The sequence below is a fragment of the Neolamprologus multifasciatus genome, chromosome 16 (assembly GCF_963576455.1).
Source record: "Neolamprologus multifasciatus chromosome 16, fNeoMul1.2, whole genome shotgun sequence".
In the NCBI taxonomy this organism is placed as follows: Eukaryota; Metazoa; Chordata; class Actinopteri; order Cichliformes; family Cichlidae; genus Neolamprologus; species Neolamprologus multifasciatus.
The window spans coordinates 34,710,879-34,729,335 of NC_140454.1; the positions used below are offsets into that span (position 1 = coordinate 34,710,879).

General features: G+C 45.9%; 1 protein-coding gene across 1 annotated transcript; it reads left to right on the forward strand.

Moving 5' to 3' along the window:
- The first annotated feature begins 2,430 nt into the window (after positions 1–2,430).
- On the forward strand, positions 2,431–17,818 carry LOC146501175 (interleukin-10 receptor subunit beta-like). The gene is made up of 6 exons (XM_085135618.1): positions 2,431–2,993; positions 4,701–4,839; positions 8,753–8,937; positions 11,450–11,604; positions 15,243–15,393; positions 15,477–17,818. The coding sequence occupies exons 1-6, from the start codon at positions 2,792–2,794 to the stop codon at positions 15,767–15,769; spliced, it is 1,125 nt and encodes a 374-aa protein (XP_084991744.1). The 5' UTR covers positions 2,431–2,791; the 3' UTR covers positions 15,770–17,818.
- Positions 17,819–18,457: the final 639 nt, after the last annotated feature.

Consider the following 18,457-nt stretch of genomic DNA (forward strand, 5'->3'; position numbering starts at 1 on the left):
AGTTCCACAGGGTTCAGTGCTAGGACCAATTCTGTTTACATTATACATGCTTCCCTTACCACAGGTGGCGCTAGTTGACTCGACTCCATTTGAGTGCTCACAAAGTAAACTGCACGCTTTAGTTGTGAAGCGAAAACGCTGAAATTGCAGTAATAACACGTGCGAGGGGAACGATAACAAAGACAAGATTCTCCAGATTGTTTACTCTCTGTCCTGTGAACAGCATCAGCGTGGTGTCAGTTGTTTGGTGTTTCTGCGATCGTGCGAGAGAACATCACCAGGTAAACTTTTTAAATATTTTATTGTTCAACAGCAACAAGACTGACGGAGTGTGTTTGAGGGAACCTCACAAATGTCAGGGAGGTTTGTCAGTAGCAGCTCCTGAAAAGTCTACCACACATCTGTTTGAGCAACTGTTGCCAACCAAGTTGATTTTGCCTCTGACAAAGACGACTCCTCAGCCAGGCCTCATTGCAAAGCCCTGTAGCGCCACCCTGAGGCCCCAGTCCTACCTGTACACGGGCAGCGGCTGTTGAGGCCAGCAGGAGGCGCTGCAGTTGAACTTGTTTTCCCATCAGTCACTGCGTGGACGCAAACACATGTTTGTGTCGTGCTCGCACACTTCAGCTGCATTTATGGATCATTTGAACCCTCCTTTATTTATTTTGTGCATCTCGATGATGTTTTATTCTGCCGGGCTGTTCTTTTGGTCCGGCTCTCAGACTAAAGGTCAGCTGTTACATCACACATGTTTTTTACAGGCTACTGACAAAAAAACAAACACTTTTAACCACATCCTCACGGAAAACACAGAAATGCAGAACTTCAGCAGCACAGAAAGTTTCAGGGTTTTACTCAGAACCAGAAAAACATTATTTTGAGACGCGAGGCAGAGCCTTCAGTTTTCAGGCCCCTCTTCTGTGGAACCAGCTTCCAGTTTGGATTCGGGAGACAGACACTATCTCTACTTTCAAGATTAGGCTTCAAACTTTCCTTTTTGTTAAAGCATATAGTTAGGGCTGGACCAGGTGACCCTGAATCCTCCCTTAGTTATGCTGCAATAGACGTAGGCTTCCGGGGATTCCCATGATGCATTGAGTGTTTCTTCTTCACTCACTATGTGTTAACAGACCTCTCTTAAACAGAGTCTATTTTAGTTTCATGATCTGTAATGAAATGATCTAAATCATTTATAAAACAAACGACCTCTACAACTGATCTTAAAACCTATTTTGTCACATCTAAGTTGTAATTGGAACATGAGATGAAAATGCAAGTTTTCTTTTCTTCACTGTTACTTGTGTTGTTGCAGGATGGGGTTAAAATCATATTTTCCTGGGTATGAGCCGGGCTCCTGATCCCTCAGCTCCCAGTATGAAGTGGTTTAGTGGTGTTCTTCTCACAGGCATCTGTGTCACCTTCCCTGAAGCTGCTGGTTTCATCTTTTAAACTGAAACAATCTTTGCTTTCCAGTAAAATTCCTTTTGTGTCTCGTTTGTCCTGAAAAGTTTATCTGGCTGTGTTTCCTACTGACGTTGGAACTGTGGAGTAGTGGAGCAGTAGTAGGATTTAAGAGTATGGCGGCACGGTGGTTAGCATTGTTGCCGCCCAGCAAGAAGGTCCTGAGTTCAATTCCACCATCAGGCCGGGATCTTTCTGTGTGGAGTTTGCATGTTCTCCCCGTGTTTGCGTGGGTTCTTGCCGGGTACTCCGGTCCAAAGACATGCACTTATTGGGGATAGGTTAATTGGATAATCTAAATTGCCCATAGGTGTGAATGTGTCATCCAGGGAAGGACGGATGTTGTTTTGCTTTGCTGTGTTTTAATGTGAAGTGTGCTTATTTATATTTTATGCTGCATGTTTTGGTTGCATCTGTCAATCTGTCCTGGAGAGACTCCGCCCTTTCCCCGTTTTTACTAATTGGACACACCTGAGAGGAACGGGAGTGGTAATTTACAGAGAGTGCTCAGTGACACATAAGGTGGAGGATACAGCGACCAGGGACGCGGAGCGAGCGGTCCGACTGCTGCAGCAGCAGGAGGCCAGATTACGCGTCTGCGGGAAATTAGAGGCGGCGGGCCGGTGTCGATTGGCGGTTACAAAGAAACGGCGGGCAGAGTTGAGTCTTTTGACTCGTCCCCTTTAATGAATGAAAGCTGCCTAAAAGAGTAGTGACTGCCGCTGCCTCCCTTTCTTTAGCGCACCGGGGCGCAGAGCGCGGAGAGGAAGGCGAGGACGCCGCCGGGTCTCCCTCCTGCACCGCTTCACTTCATCTCCTTACAGATCGTTATTAGATTGACCACTTATACAGACTGTATATAACAACCAACTCTAAAATGTTCGTTTGCAGAGAAAAGACAGCAGACTACGCTAACGACATGTGATGTTACAACACTGCTGAAATATTAGTGTCATATTTGTTCACGACATTTTTCTTATGGGCAAAAGTATTGATATCATGATGAAGAAGGGTGGTGATTCTTATGACTTAGTGTATATAATCTGGCATTTTGTACAAATGTGGGCTGATAATACATATATGATATCATTTCAAAGGTTTATTTGCATGACGCACAAACACACAATTGAAAGGTACAAATGTGCATGACACGAATCCAAACGTGCTGCAGATGTGTGTCACAGGTTGATCTGGCTGTAGGCTGCGGCACTTGGCCAGAGGTGGCGCTGGTTGACTCGACTCCATGTTAGTGCACAAAGTAAACTGCTCGCTGTAGTTGTGAAGCAAAAACGCTGAAACCGGAGAAATAAAACGTGCGAGGGGAACGATAATGACGAGTGGTGGAGGCCCCGCCCGTGCTTTTATTTTGAAAACCACGCAGGAACGGAACTCCACGAATTACAGACGTCCCGTGTCTGCCGGTGTGGAAGTTTCTCGGTCCGTGGGTCCTCTCAACAGCGCGATGTCCGCCGCCCCCCGCCACACAGTGGCTCTTCTTCACGGCTTCCTCCTCCTCCTCTTCTTCTTCTGCGGTAAGTCCCACATCTGGCTGCGTTTGCATAGCATCAGCCTCGGTCCGTGCTGCTGGTTTACTTCATATAAATCAAATCAAATAGAAACCCCACAGCGGGTTAAATTAGATTTTTATTATATTATTATATATTTGAGATTAAAGGAGCTTCGTCTCGTTTTAGCTGTGCGCGCGCGCGTACACGTGTGAGTACATAATTTCAACAAAGTCTTCATTTCGTGTGTTTCCCTTTAGTGATCACAGCTTCTACTGGTGTGTGAGGGTCGGCTCATGCAGTGTAGGGTGACTGGTCAATAACTGGTCAATAACTGGTCAACAGTCGGCCAGTGTGAGGCTTGGTGGTGCTTTATGGTTTAACGGGGCCATAATAGTTTTACAGGGAGTCATTTAGAGTCGGTCAGCCTGGATGAACCTGCAGGACTCTGACTTCATGACGAAGGTAAGCGGTGCTGTCATGACAGGTTCCCAGTGGTCACATGGGTTTAGTACTGATGTGTTTCAGATGGCTGCTGCTGTAACGCACAGCTCTCCCCGTCAGTGTGTGTCTAGTATTTGTGTGCAGACTCTGGTGCTGTGTGAGCTGCTGATGGTCGTGTGGATTCACTTTCATTTCACTTTGCCTCAGTGTGTTTCTCTCTGATTCATGACTTGAGTTTCACTGTGAGTCTGAGGCCACGCCTGTGTCAGTGGCGTGTCTCTGCAGGCTGAAGGACACTTCCCTTCCTCACCTCAGGCACAGACAGTTTCCTGTAGTTGTGTGCTTGCGGTGGTGAAGGCTGGCACGTCGTTACTCGGGGCGGTGAGCCGACGCCCTTTGTTGAGCCGACGGTTTCACCTTGAAGTTGTTCTGCTTTGGATTCGCATCAGTAACACGTTTAGCGCACAGACCCCCCACACTCAGCTCCCCGTCACTGCACTGCAGTTAACTCACATACACCATCAACATGTCCACGCTACACTCGCTTCGAGTACGTTTGATGCTTGCAATGAACTTCCCGTGTTTCTGGTCCTTCCAAAGTTCTGCAGGGCTGAAAAACGTCAGCTCTGAGGAAACCATCGAGTCAGCTTTAAAGCCGCTGCAGGAGTCCCGTCTGAAGCCTGTGTTTGTTAAAGCAGCTGTGAGCAGCTGTGTGATGCTTCCTTTATATCCTTTAGATTTCTTCTGCTGCGGACAAAAAGCTCTGCTGTGTGTCTAAAAGTGGTGAGAAAATCAAACCAGTCAGTTCTGTCCCACAGTCAGTGATTTCAAAGCGGCAGCGCGTTGAAGATGAAATAAATGTTGGTGACTTCCCAGGAGCGCTCAGGCTGGGCCGCTGTGTTCAGAGAGTGCAGCGCTGGTACCCAGCGCTGGTACCTTCTCAAAGTGCATTGTGGGTAAACTATGAGGCTCTTTGTCTGCTCGGAGCGTCGTCAGGCAGATGATCCTCACCGCTGAATAATCTGAGTGGCTGTGATTCTGGGGGATTATTGTTTTGTTGCTGTGGCCAGCACATCTGGATCCAGGTGTGGGGGAAGCTTTATCCACACTTCCTCCTTCACTCTCACAAATGCTCATATTTTTATTCTGCTCGGAAACACCTGTGCTTTATTTGTGTGCCTGGGGCTGCTGGGTAAATAATCACTCTCACTCCCGGTTGTTCCCAGGGTTGGATGGTTCTTATAATACAAAGAGAAGATGAATGTGTGTCACTCCGTTTCTGTCCTGCAGGTGGAGCCGATGGATCCGAAGTGCCGCCTCCTCAGAACGTCATCACCAAGACCTTGAACACCAACTACACGCTGAGCTGGGACTGGCCGCCGGGCGCTGCAGGGACCCACGCCGTCACCTTCACCACGCAATATGTGCGGTAAGTCTGAGACTCACGAGGGTGGGGCTTATTTACCTGTCGGACGGTGGACACAGGGGGCGTGGTCCACCTGAAACGGGTTTGAGCTGAGAGAACTGTGAGCCAGCTTTAAAGTCAGTTACCATGGTAACACAGAGCGCTGCTGAGAGCGAAACCAGCCCTGAGTAAAGAAAGACATCATCAATGGAGCTGTGGCACCGGGATTCACCATGGCGACGGGCCGCTGTGGTAACCCCGCTAACAGCTGGTGGAGTCGCCTTTCATAACATCTGTCGTTACGACGACGCCGTGAACGATGCGAGGAACATTTCAAACCTGCAGCGCAGTCTGAAGTTCAGCTTCTTTTCCTCCCGGCGGCTGAATCGCTAAAGATGTGAAACTCCTGTAAATAAAACCGAGCTGTGTGAGTGATGGCTCCTCTGCTGCTCTTAACATTAAACTCAGCCTTCCTCCAAATGCAGGCTCTGCTCCTTATCCCGCCGTTGCCATGGTGACTCCTGGTATCGGGCTCGCTTTCGTGGACTCGGGCCTGGGTCTATCGCCCCCTGTTGTCTGGCTGGAGTATAGGTCCTAAACCCCGCCTCCTCCATGTTAGCGGATGGGTCTGGGGTCAGGCTGATATAAAACAATTCTCCTCAGATAATTTTTTCCAAAAATTCTTTCTTACATTATCAGTAGTTCTCATCGCACCGATTTGTGTTCAGTTGATCTCCTTTCTATTGACTATGTGCACGTTAGCATATGCTACTTCCGGTGCGGAAACTCCTGTGGGGAGCTTTGTTTCCGGTGTCCTATTCGCCCCTTGTTTACGGTCCAAAACAAGTTAAGCAAGTGAATGAATCAAGCGGCGATTTACACTTCTATAGATGTCTTGGGCATGTACCCAATATATCTGTAAATAATGTTCATCAACTTGTCGATATTTTTCCCCCGTGCCTCAGAGCAAAAGAGAAAATGGATTCAAATGTTATATTTCTCAGCTGTCCCTCGTTTATCGCGGGTGTTATGTTCTAAAAATAACCAGTGATAGGTGAAATCAAGTAGCCAATTTTATTTTTTGATGGTGCAAAACGTGTCGTGGACATTGTGGACATACAGCACTGCACTTCAGAGGCAGAGATTCTGTATTGTACAGGAGAGACGTCACGGAGGAGATCGCAGGACAATGTGATGTAAAAAAATAAGCATGCAAACTTGCACGGAAAAAATCTCACAGCCAGGTGAAAGGTGAACCGCGTTATAGCGAGGGACCGCTGTAATTTTTAAGGTAAGTCACAACATACCCTTCATAAATACTAATGTATAGAAACTGTTACCAGCAATCATTAATTTTTTGTGTGGCTTTTTTTCACGGTTCGTTAACATGCTGTGTAGGTGTGTACTTGACTAGCTGATATCGACATAATGGGGGAAACACCTGGTTTGACTATTGTTCACCTGTAGTTTGAATGCTGAACATTTGCCTGTTTAAATCATGAGACCAGTCACTATACAGAGATGTGCTTCTGAATGTGGACGATGTGTCTTCTGCTGCAGTTCTGCTTGTGTTGAGTGATGTAAACAACTGATCGATCTAAACTCTTTAAACGTCAAAATTGATGATTAGATTTTTTATGACACAACAGTGGTGAGTGTCATAATAAGTGTCCACCTTCTGCTCTTTGTAACTTAACGCGATCTTTCCGTTTTCGAGTTTTTGACATGATTTTGGAGTAAATCTTCGCAGTAGCGATTGGCCGCAAAGTAAAGCTACCGGAAATGTACAACCCCACATCCGGTCTCAAACCAGGAAGTTAGCATTTTCTCGTGCACAGGGTCAATTAAGTTTGATTCTAATTAAACTTATAATGCTGTTAAAAATCATCACAACACTTCTGACTCGCAGCTGCAGTCACGGATAAACTTGCGTCCCTCTGTTTGGGAGTAGCAGAGCGTGGATGCCGAGAGGAGCTCCAGCGTTTACGTTACTGACGGTTTCAAACAGACAGCCTGACAGAACAGAGGTAAGTTAATGTGTTTGTAAGCTAATCCGTAACTAACGTCCTTAGCTAGCTAGCTAGCTAGCTAGCTAGCTAACTTTACAAAACGAACTTTACAAAACGAGTTTCCGCTAGCTAGCTAGCTAGCTAGCGGAAACTCGTTTTGTAAAGTTCGTTTAGCTAATCCGAGCAGGTGAATGAATTTACCCTGACTAAGGAAATGAAGAGAAACGCCCGCTCAGTTACTAACTAACTACCGTTACTGTACTTTTAGACTGTAAGAGCAACAGGACTCTGCCTCAGCTCGTGTGCAGAGCTGATTATTAAATATTAGAATTCAACTTTATTGTCATGTCACAGGTACAGGGCAACGAAATGCAGTTTGCATCCATCCAGAAGTGCTTTAGTGATATATTACAATATATATTAGCAATAATATAGATATGTAAGTATATTACAGAAATGGGTCTGTTATGGTATGTTATAATGTACACAGTATGAAGTATGTTATGAATATTCTATAAGTATGTACAGGCTGTAGTGAGTACAAGCTATGTACAGGATATAAATATGAAAAACTTTACAGAAATCTGAGATATACAGTTATACAGAAATGTGAACTATGCAGGTTATAAACAGTTGTAGGATTAAAAATGATCGTATGTACAGAATGATTATTTACACAGAGCTATACAGTAGTGCAGTTAAGATCAGTGAGATATGTGGATAATTTCTGCATAGGCTATAAAGTGCTGGTTATGTGCTGAACTTTTACTCATATGCTACATATACCCAGGCAGCAGGTCACACACTGCTGACTCCGTATGTTGTGACCAGGGTGCAGCAGCAGACTGAACCAGGACTCAAACCTGCTCCATCATCTCATCTGTGCAGATCTCCATTTATACAGCACCGACAACTCAAAGGTAAACATTATATTAGAAAATCTGTTAGTGTATGAGGCTTATTTTAATGAACAGCTCTGTGAGCAGAACTGAATAAATGTAGGAGAAGAGCTTCAGATCCTGAGTGTGAGGACAGAGGATCAGCTGTATTTCAGATCTGAGGGATAAACCTTATATTTCAGTTTGTGATGGTTCTGTTGTCTTTGTGATTACAGGAGCCGTCCTCAGATTCAGACCTCAGCACCACCCAGTGACAGCAAACATCCATCATGTTCACCTGTTAACTGCACAACTAATGACAACAGTAAAAGGTTAAAGCACCACATGTGCTGTCAGTGAAAGCTGCAGCTGTTTATTGATAAAGTTAAACTCTGACTGTACTCAGCTGCATGAAGAGCACATGATGTTTTCTCTGACACAATTAAATAAAACCCGATGAAGGTCAAAGGTCGTCACTTGTATGTTGAACTAAAAACTTGTCGTCTGGGATCCTTTTTGTCTATGGGGTAGTCACTCTTCATTTTGTCATTTTATTGTATTCTTAAGTGTTCTTGGGTGTCTTGAAACACGCTTTTAAATAAAATGTATTATTATTATTACAGCTCGTGTCCCGGCTCGTGTTTCTCCTCTCTGGTTTCACTGGAAGTCATTTGGGACGTTTATTAACCACCTGGCCTGCCATCATGTGATCACATAAACACCTTTTAACTCCTCGCTGGTATTTTAATACGAGTTTAAGTGTAAGTCAGAGTGTACTCCATGCCTCAGGGAGCCGTGCAGCAGCCTTCCTCTTCGCAGTTTTCCTCCCTCGTCCCCATCATCCTGCTTCCACAGGCGTTAACCTCCCAGCCCCGACCGATGAAACACACGTTTACTGAAACATGGCTGGTGTTGCTGTTGTAATTAGATTTTCTTTGAATGAAAGCTCTCCCTCCAGACCCGCAGAGTATTCGGGGAGGAGCGAGCGAAGACAGAACACAAAGAAAGAGCAGAAGGGTTTAATGTGTTTTCATGTTCACGTCTCCTCAGGAAGCACCAGCTGAAGGGGAAGACTCCAAACTGGATCATGGCGTGCAACCAGACGTCACACCGGTCATGTGACCTCACACGGTTCAACCTGTTATTCATCGGCGACTTCGTGCTCCGGGTGCGAGCCACCGTGGACGGGCGGCACTCGGAGTGGGCGCAGAAGACGTTCTGCCCCTATGAGGAGGGTAAGACGAGTACTCGGCTTTCCAGGAAGTGTGACGTGCACATGCTGCAGCAGCGTGTGAGCTCACAGCCTTGGCACTGTATCGGTGCAACAGCCGAGAGCTGCGCTCAGTACAGATAAAGATCTCCAGCTTCAAACATCTGACTGTGAATCGTGCGTCCATGTGCGAGGCTCTCATCACTGCAGTGAATGAACCAGAATCAGCCAAGCAGTCACAAAGTCTGCAGGTGTTCACTAGTGATGTGTCGAAGCTTCGGAGCGTGTGTCGTAATCTCGGGAGTTTTTGGTAAGCGCGTATCGAGGCTTGCTTTGATTACGTCTGCAGTGGCGTTCGAGGCCTCGCGGGCAGTCCGTACCACGTGACTGATTCAGGAACTGGCTCGCCGGTTCGCGCCAGATTCGAAATAAAGGTCGTGTCCAAATTCATGGGCTGCGTCCTCCTGAGGCCGCATTTGAAGACCGATTACGTCACAGCGACGCGACGAAGGCTGTCCAAATTCATAGACTCCTCCGAATGCAGCCGACAAATGCGTCCTCCTTTTCCCCGAATTTGAAGGATGGGTCGGGTGTGTCCTTTGTGGCCCACCATATCCCAGAATTCATAGCGCGGCTCAGCCGAACTCCAGTTTCCAACAATGGCGGCCGCTACTAAGTTTTAAAATTACTCTTGCTAATCTTTCTGGGTCACAAAATAAACTTAACATATTTTCAGGCGAGAAAGTAGCTGTGTAAACATCAAATATCTGCTCGTTTATCAAGATGTCGCATATTTGCAAAAGTGCTTCGACGTTTTCGGAGACGTCTGTTACCCACCAGCTCGATAGCTCGCCGGGAGCTCGAGGGTCACTGGAGCCGTCGAGAACGGCACAACTCCCGCCACATCATTTTCAGATCACCACGGAGTTTCGCTGCTCAGGTTAAACGTGATATATAAGTCACTTAGACAACCTAAAAATGTTATTGTTGGGCTTTTTTCAGTGTTTTGTTTGTTCGTGAGTAAATCGGTTTGGCTGAGATTAAAGTTATTAGATTAGATAAAACTTTATTAATCCCCCGGGTGGGTTCCTCCTTGGTTTTCACACAGCTGACTAAACGTCAAACAGAAAACTGATTAAACAGAAGTGTGAGACGGTCGAGAGTTTACTCCAGTGTCCTGTTATATTTTAGACAGCAAGGAGCAGACGGCTGAGTTTATTAAACTCCACCGAGACAGCGGTGACGCTAATCAGAAGGCTAAACCGTCACATTTCACAGCCGTTTACTTCGGCCTACCCGACCTTCTGAGGACCCGGCCCACGTAGACCATGAAGGCCGGGTCCTCAGGAGGATGCAGCCCATGAATTTGGACACGACCAAAATGGGCAGCAAAACACAGCTGATTTCCACCATCACACTGTGTTGTGTGGATTACGTACGTGCTACATAGCTGCTTGAGCATTTCTTCTTCGATGGAACCAGCAAGGAAGATTTTTTTAAATCTCATCTCTCCTAATAAAGTGTGCACACAGTCATAAATATAATGAATGATAAGCACCATAATATAAATAAACAACACTACAGATCCTATAATCTGATTTCTGTCTTTTAGTTTATTAAAAAGTGAAGCGCCGCACACTAGTTTGTGTCATTATCCAGATGTACATGATTACAGTTACACAATCACACCAAAACTCTGTCCTGATAGTTTCCACTTTCTCTTTTGTATCAGACACACTGAGACAATATTCGGGATAAATAACCATGAAAACAATTTATTTATTCCATTTAGAGGTTTACACATCACATCATTATAATCAAAGACCCTGTTTCACTTGAATCGTCCACTTGATGGCGCAGTAGAGCAAATGAATCATCGCAATGCTTCGAACCATGAGTCGACCAATTGGTTCAGCTTCAGTTCATCACGAGGCTTCATCTCATCATCACTAGTGTTCATTACACATCCTGGGACCTGAGCTCACCTGTGTCTGAACCATTAGTGCAGGTATTTGCTTACCTGAGCCGTCAGTTTGTTCTTCCTCACATCTGCAAATATGCAAACAGCAGAGCTCTCTGCAGGTAGAGCAATACAACGTACGCCTGACGGCATGTTGCGGATTGGTGACTCTCAGAGAAGCTTCCTGAGATCAGGATGGTCCCTTCAGCTCCTGTTCAGACTGCGGCAGCAGCTGTGTGGGGAGTCTGCAGTTATGCAATGACGGCTTCAGCAGGGGACGTCTGAAGAGCCTCGCTGAGCTGAAGACGATCAGAAATGAAACCGTGAGCGAGCTTTTCAGCGTCTCGCTCGTCAGAGCTCTCACCGTCGCTGACTTCAGTCCAGTCAGAGTGAAATCCTGGTTTCTGTCTGTGTCCTCGGTGAAACTGTCTGCCGTCATGGTGGGAACCTCCCCAGCTCCAACCACGCTGGCATGACAGAGCTGTAGCAGATGGAGTGGACTGTTAGAGAAGCTGCAGCTTTTTATTGTGGTTGATTTTGTCCAATAAACACGTCTCTCCACATCTGTCCCCCTCAGCCTTCATCGGTCCACCTGATGTGACTCTTCATGTCACTGGGACATCTTTGGAAGTCAGCATTAAAGACCCAGTGTTCAAGCATTTAGCACTGAGGGAGACGTACACCTCGGCCACCTATAACATCACCTACTGGAAGAGCAGCTCGAAGGAAGAGGTGGGAACGCCGGTTTGTAGTTTGAGCTTCTAATATTATTAGAAGCTAACATTATGCCAGCTAATATTAGGCTCCAGTGTCCTAAAATCACACTTTCCCTCAGACAAACAGCTTGATTATGTTTTCATATCATACGAGAGTTCACAAAGCGTCTGGGTGCAACAATGTTAGATGCACAAGTAAAGTTTCATTAAACCAGCTAAAAGCAGCAAAAACAGCATTGCTAAGGACACTTAAGCATCAGCTCAACAACTCATGGCTGAGCTTCCCTGACTTGTACTGGCCTCCTGTCACAGAGCTTCACAGCCTCTTTCAGATTAAATAAAGGTGGCGGCGTCTCGCCCACCATTGACAGCTGAGGAACGGCGCACTGACAGCCGTCCACAGGCTTGGAGGTGGACGCGGTCCAAACAGTAGCAGGAATACGGCCACAACCATTATGATGTACAGTCCAAATTTCATGTGTTTGATCTCTCACAGAAGCATGTTTGTCCTACAGCAGCCACCGTAGTTCGAGCTATGCACTTAAAGTGTGAGGGGTATCCTAACAAGGTTCCAAGTAGAGCTTCAGCATGCAACAAGAAGAAATGTGAGACAAAACAACACTTAAACTGAAACAGGCTGTTTTACACCAGTTTAGGACCACATGCCTTTAAAAAGCCAAATCTGTGCAAAAATGTGGATTCATTTCATTTTCTGTCAGGTGGTCGCTGCCATGATGTTCTGATGGCAAAGGCAAAAAAAGCTTTCCCTTGTTGAACGTGGTCGGGTTGTTGAAATGCATAGGCAGAGTCTCTCGCAGCACGCCATCGCTGCTGAGGTGGGACGCAGTAAGACAGTCATTTGGAATTTCTTAAATCTTAAATAAATTCTTAAATGATCCTGAGGGTTATGGAAGAAAAAAGTCAAGTGGAAGACCCAAAGAAACGTCTCCAGCACAGGATCCAATTGGCTGTCCATCAACACACTGGACGATCCCCTTCTCTCTGGGGTGGAGGCAGGCGGACCACCTCCTTATCTGCAGTAGCAGGGAGGCCCCGCATCCCAGACCCCAATCCGACGGCCAGCACCTCCTCCCAGCCCTGACGGCTAACAGAACCGTAGTGAGTGAAGACCCCAAACCTTTCTACGGCCGCTCATATGTAGTGTTGCTGTGTGCTGTTCTAAAGTGCATTTAAAACACAGGAGAGCATGGTTCCTGCTTCCTCTCAGAGAGCAGCACGGCTCCTCCTGAAAACCCTCAGTGTCTATATGCATTTAAAATTGAGTGTAGGGCAATACAGGTGGGTTGGAATACACCGACCATCCTCTGGATGCTGTAAAACGTGCCCACCCCCAAGGCCCTATATGTATGTGTTATGAGAGTGTGAGTAATGTGGATGTCTAGGTTGCAGAATAAAATTGAGGCACAGGCGGCCAGAAGGGGACAGAGGGGGAGTGCCTCCCCTGCACCTTGGTGACATACCTGCACCCCAAGCCCTGCATGTGTGGGTGGGTGTGGTAGAGCGGGAATGGGGAGGGAAGAATGGGAGGGGCAAGCGGCCCCTCCCTGGGGCCAGCTCCCCCGCTGACCCCAGTAGGCACCCCCACATTCTGGAACCCACCAGGGCAACGGGACCCAGGCCCATCCGGACCGGGGCCCGTAGCAGCAGCACCGCCCAGCCCCACAGAGTCCGGGGCAGTCCACCCAACTCCACCCCAGAGAAAACTGCACCCACCCCATCATCCAATCATCTCCCAAACTACACAAGACAATAGACACCCAGGTTGAGTTCATTCTCCACCTCTCCTATATCTCTCCCTGGGGAGGGAACTCAAAACGAAGCCATCTATGTCCACTGTGAGCGACCATCTTTGAACAGAGGCGGGGCTTACGACACCAACTCTCTGCCATCTATAATCCAGTTTTGAGTTCCCTCCCCAGACGCCTTAACGCCCACTCACATCCTGGGTCATCTGACCTCAGGAAATCACATGATAAGGTGGGGCCAGGTTTCACAAAGAGCTCACCTGAAACTCTGGCTGATTGGGACCCACACCCAGTTCCACACCTTGGCTCAGGCGATTAGAGGATCATCAGGGGTCCTTTTGTCCCTCTGTGGGGGGAAACTCCCACTGGGCTTAAATCTGGGACTCTCCACCATTTGACCTTAGAACTGAAGAAGCTTCTCAGATGAAGGTGAAACGTCTTCAAGCAACTTAAAGAAGTCCAGACGCTTTTCTTTGCAAGCTCCTTTGACAAAGTTGCAAATAGAAATTTCCAGTTAACTCTGTCAAATGCTTTTTCTGCATCTAAAGAAAATATTATGGTTTCAATGTTTTTACTGCATGAGTAGTCTATTAAATTAAGTAATCTACGTGTATTTGTTGATGAGTGCCTACCTTTTATGAAACCAGTTGGGTCAGGATGAATTAAAAGGGGGGTTATTTTCTCTAGTCTCTTTGAGAGAGCTTTGCAGATTATTTTAAGGTTTACATTAATAAGGGATATTGGACGATTTACATACCCAGCGCAGCTGATACTCACCAGAATAATTTACTAAAATGATGCACTCCTGTTATTAAGTCCAGTTCAGTCTGTTAATGTTGATAATCGTTTCAAACGAACGTTAATAGGTGAGTTGCTGAGCCTAATAACTTAAATAACAAACTTGAAATGTACCCGTCCCATCTTTATTGTTTTTTCTCTGTGCTGTAAATCTTCTGTCCAAGAAGAAATCTGAGGCTGTTCTGAGAATGAGCTACCAAAGCTTTTTCTGAATAAATCAATAAAGATCCATTTATGGAAAGCTGTGATGAAGGCAGCTTTGTCTTTAATTATATTCAACAATATAACCTATTCGACCACTTAACACTAAAGTTAAGGTTATATACCTCATTTCTAGTAAGTGGCCCCTCCTATATTTTTATGTATGTGGCCCTCAGTGAAAAAAGTTTGGACACCCCTGCTTCAGTGGAACAACGGAGCTTCAGGAGATACACGGCCGATGGCTGTGTCCAGATGTTGCAGAGAACATCCCTCATTGCTGAGAGCCCTCGTCTGTGTGGGAACCACTGGGTTTCAGTAGGATAACGCTACAGTACACAATGCTGCAGGACAAAGGACTTCTTCCAGGAGAAAAACTCTTCTGGACCATTCTGCGTGTTTCCCTGATCTAAATCCAACTGAAAACCTTTGGGGATGGATGGCAAGTTTACAGAAATGGAGAACAGCTTCAGACAGTAGATGTCCTTGATGCGGCCGACTTCACCACTTGGAGAAATGTTCACCTCATGGAAACGCTGGCATAAAGCATGCCGCAACGAGTCTTTGAAGTGATCATCAATGACAGTGGAGCGCCTCATTACTGAGTTCATATTTGGAACGTGATTCGTGATTTGGAGGGTTTACCTTTTTTGAGGTGTGGTCCTAAACTTATGATGAGCTGTAAAACAGCCTGTTTCAGTTTAAGCGTTGTTTCGTGTCACATTTCTTCTTGTTGCATGTTGAAGCTCTACTTAAATCTTGTTAAGCTCCAGCCATGCAAAATATGATTTTTGCTATTTTTCAAGTGGTTTTAAACTTTTGATCTGGATTGTGTCAAAGAATAAAAACAGATACTGAAGACCTCTGACCTCCTCTCTGCTGCCTCCTACAGGTAAAAAAGATCCTTGAAACGAGGCAGGACCAAGTGGTTCTTAGTGACCTGGACCCGCTGAGCAAATACTGCGTCCAAGTCCAGATCATCTATGACATGAATCCCAGACCGGGCGAGTACAGCGACGTCGTCTGTGAGCGCACCGGTGACGGTAGGCACCGCCGTCAGACAGCCGTCACAACTGCTGAAGGTGTCGCTGATGGGCTCACCTGCTGCCGTGTGGTTTTCTTACAGTGGATGCAGCTCCGTGGGTGGCGGCCGTGGTGGCGTGTTTGGTCATGGCTGTGGTGGTGGCTCTGGTGGTGACTCTGGTGGTCTACTGGAAACAAATCTCCAAGTTCCTGTGCCCAGAAGTCGTGCTGCCACCACACTTTAAAGAGGTGTGTGTCCAGCCCCCTCCGTCTCTGCTGCCTTTCAACCCCTTCATCTACCCGGTCTCGCTGTCCTCTGAGCGGTGCGACCACGTCAGCATCATAGCAGACCACAGGACTGAGGAGGAGGAGCAAGGAGGGTGCAGCACAACCTGATACCTCACAGGATGGGGGCTAGGAGGAGCAGGAGGAGGTGGGATGCACTTTAAAGACTCTGAGAATCGGCCTCTGACTGTGAGGTTTTAGAGCTGTGAACTCTGCAGCAGTGAAGTGATGAAGACGAGCAAGAACAGGTGAAGCAGACCCAGGTGAAGCTGGCCCAGGTCACGCCGCAATGCATTGTGGGAGCACGCCACCGTTTTAGCAGGCCGCGAATCAAAACAAACACACTGTGTTGGAAGGAAGATTGCTATGAACCATACAAAGCAGCTCAAAAGAAAAAGGACGTTATAGAGAAAGATTGCATTGGAAGTGTGGACCCGTATGAAATACGGCTGTGGAGTAGAAACCCTGAACCGCTATTGACTTCGCTTAGCCTGATCTATTCTCGTTCCTTGTCTGTGGAGTCAGCGCATACACGGCGAACCAATTTCGCCATTATAACTCTCTGGAGGCGCACATCCACCAAGGATCGGGTACAAGATTTGGCAATTATTAGACTCCACATTGTCAATATGCCGTCATTCAAACAAAGGTAAGTCAGCTCGAGTACTGCGAGTAAAATGCGTTTGATTTCCCTGCAAACGTTCAGATTAGTGCAGCATGAATTCATTCATGAGGGGAAATTACAGTGAGAACATGTGGAGGCTGTTAGGTGGATACACATCTTGCTTCCGTGTTTGTGTGCTGTCATTAAAAATATATTCTATTTTGGTTTTATACATCGATTAATGACCTGCAGAATCTCCTTATCATATTAAGTGATTCATAATTGTCACTTAAAGTCGAACTTTATGCTTTCGCCATCTCTAAAGTGATGACATCCTTGCATTACATACTTTAAGTTCATATTTTGCTGGCAGATTTAAAACAACAACAACAAAAAAACAGGCAGATTTACACTTTAACTTGCAGCTTTCTATAGATGGATAAAGAAATGAAAAATTACATGTATGTGCCAACTTTCTAAACACTTTAAAGCAAGTTAATTTAAAGACAAGAACTGAGCCAAGGCCGACATAAATGTGTTTAATCTACTTTATCGTAAATGTAACAAAGTGTTTAGAAAGTTAGCACATACATGTAATTTTTCATTTCTTTATGTGTCCATCTATAGAAGGCTGCATGTTATAGTGTAAATCTGCCTGTTCTCTGTCAGAAACCTGCCTGCAGAAAATGAACCTAAAGTATGTAATGCAAGGATGTCATCACTTTAGAGATGGAGAAAGCATAAAGTGACAATTATGAATCACTAAATATGATAAGGAGATTCTGCAGGTCATTAATCAAAGTATAAAACTAAAATAAAATGTATTTTTAGTGACACAGGATACAAATATGGAAGCAAGATGTATAATTAGGATTATTTATAATAAATATGAATAAATCATTGCAATTTCTTTAACCATAGAGAATAACTAAATCCTTCAGGACAATGTCACATCAATGCACTGAACTCACTGTGTTTTCCCTCTAACAGCCTCCACATGTTCTCACTGTAGTTTCCCCTCATGAATGAATTTCTGCTGCACTAATCTGAATGTTTGCAGGGAAATCAAACGCATTTCACACGCAGTAATCGAGCTGACTTACCTTTGTTTGAATGACGATTTGTACGCGCTGACTCCACAGATAAGGTAGGAAAATATATCAGGCTACGTCAGTAGCGGCTGGTCTTCAGGGTTTCTACTCCACGGCCGTGTTTCATACGGGTCCACATTTCCAATGCACGCTATTTTCTGCAAGTACCGCCGCTTCGCCTCTGGACGCAATCGGTCTCTATACCGTCCATTCTCTTTTCAGCTGCTTTTAAGCATCTTGTCGTCGTCGTTCCAGCACAGTGTGTTTGTTTTGATTTGTGGACCCGGAAAATGGCGGCACGCTCCCACAATACATTGCAGCGTGACGTCAACTCCAAAGCCCTGAGATTGAAAATGTGACGTCATTCAGGGCTAAAACCGCAAAGGATTCTGGGAACGAGTGGCAAGAGGCACTAGCGCACGCAGGCTTTCACATGAAAACAGTCACACAGCGATAAAAAGAAACTGGCAAAAATGGCAAGAAGCTGTTGTGTTATTAACTGCAACAGCCGGTCGCACGACAGCCACGGGAAGCCGACGGGTAAAGAGATTGGTTGTTATCGGATTACGTCGTTGAAGAGAAATGGTTCGAGCCATGTTTCCGGACTAACAAAGAGGCGACGGATGGCCTGGATTGCAGCCATTCAAAGAGCAAATATAACGTCCCAGAACATCCAGCTCACACGTGAGTCTGCTCCAAGCATTCCCACAAAGGTCAGTCTTCTGTTGTAGTTAATACGTAATTGTTGATGTAGGTTACAAATAAGTCTCATATTGATTTGAATTGAATTCGTTGCTATGCTGCTTTGTTCACTGGGGCTTTGCGGGCCAATGTTTCTTGTCTTTTGTAGGAAAACCAGCCAACAAAATGCAGGAATGTGATCCAGACTGGGCCCTCTATCAGCCTGGGTCAGACCGAGTTTAAAGCTGCTTCCACAGTGAGATCTGATCGGTTAAGAGAGCGAGATCAAAACAGCCATGAAACGTCCGCATATATGTGCTCAAGTGTTGTATTGAAGCAATCAAGTGATGAATAACTGTTTTCCAGTATGTTGTTTTGCATTGGGTTTTTTTGTTGATTTGTTTTTCACTGAAGCAGCTAATA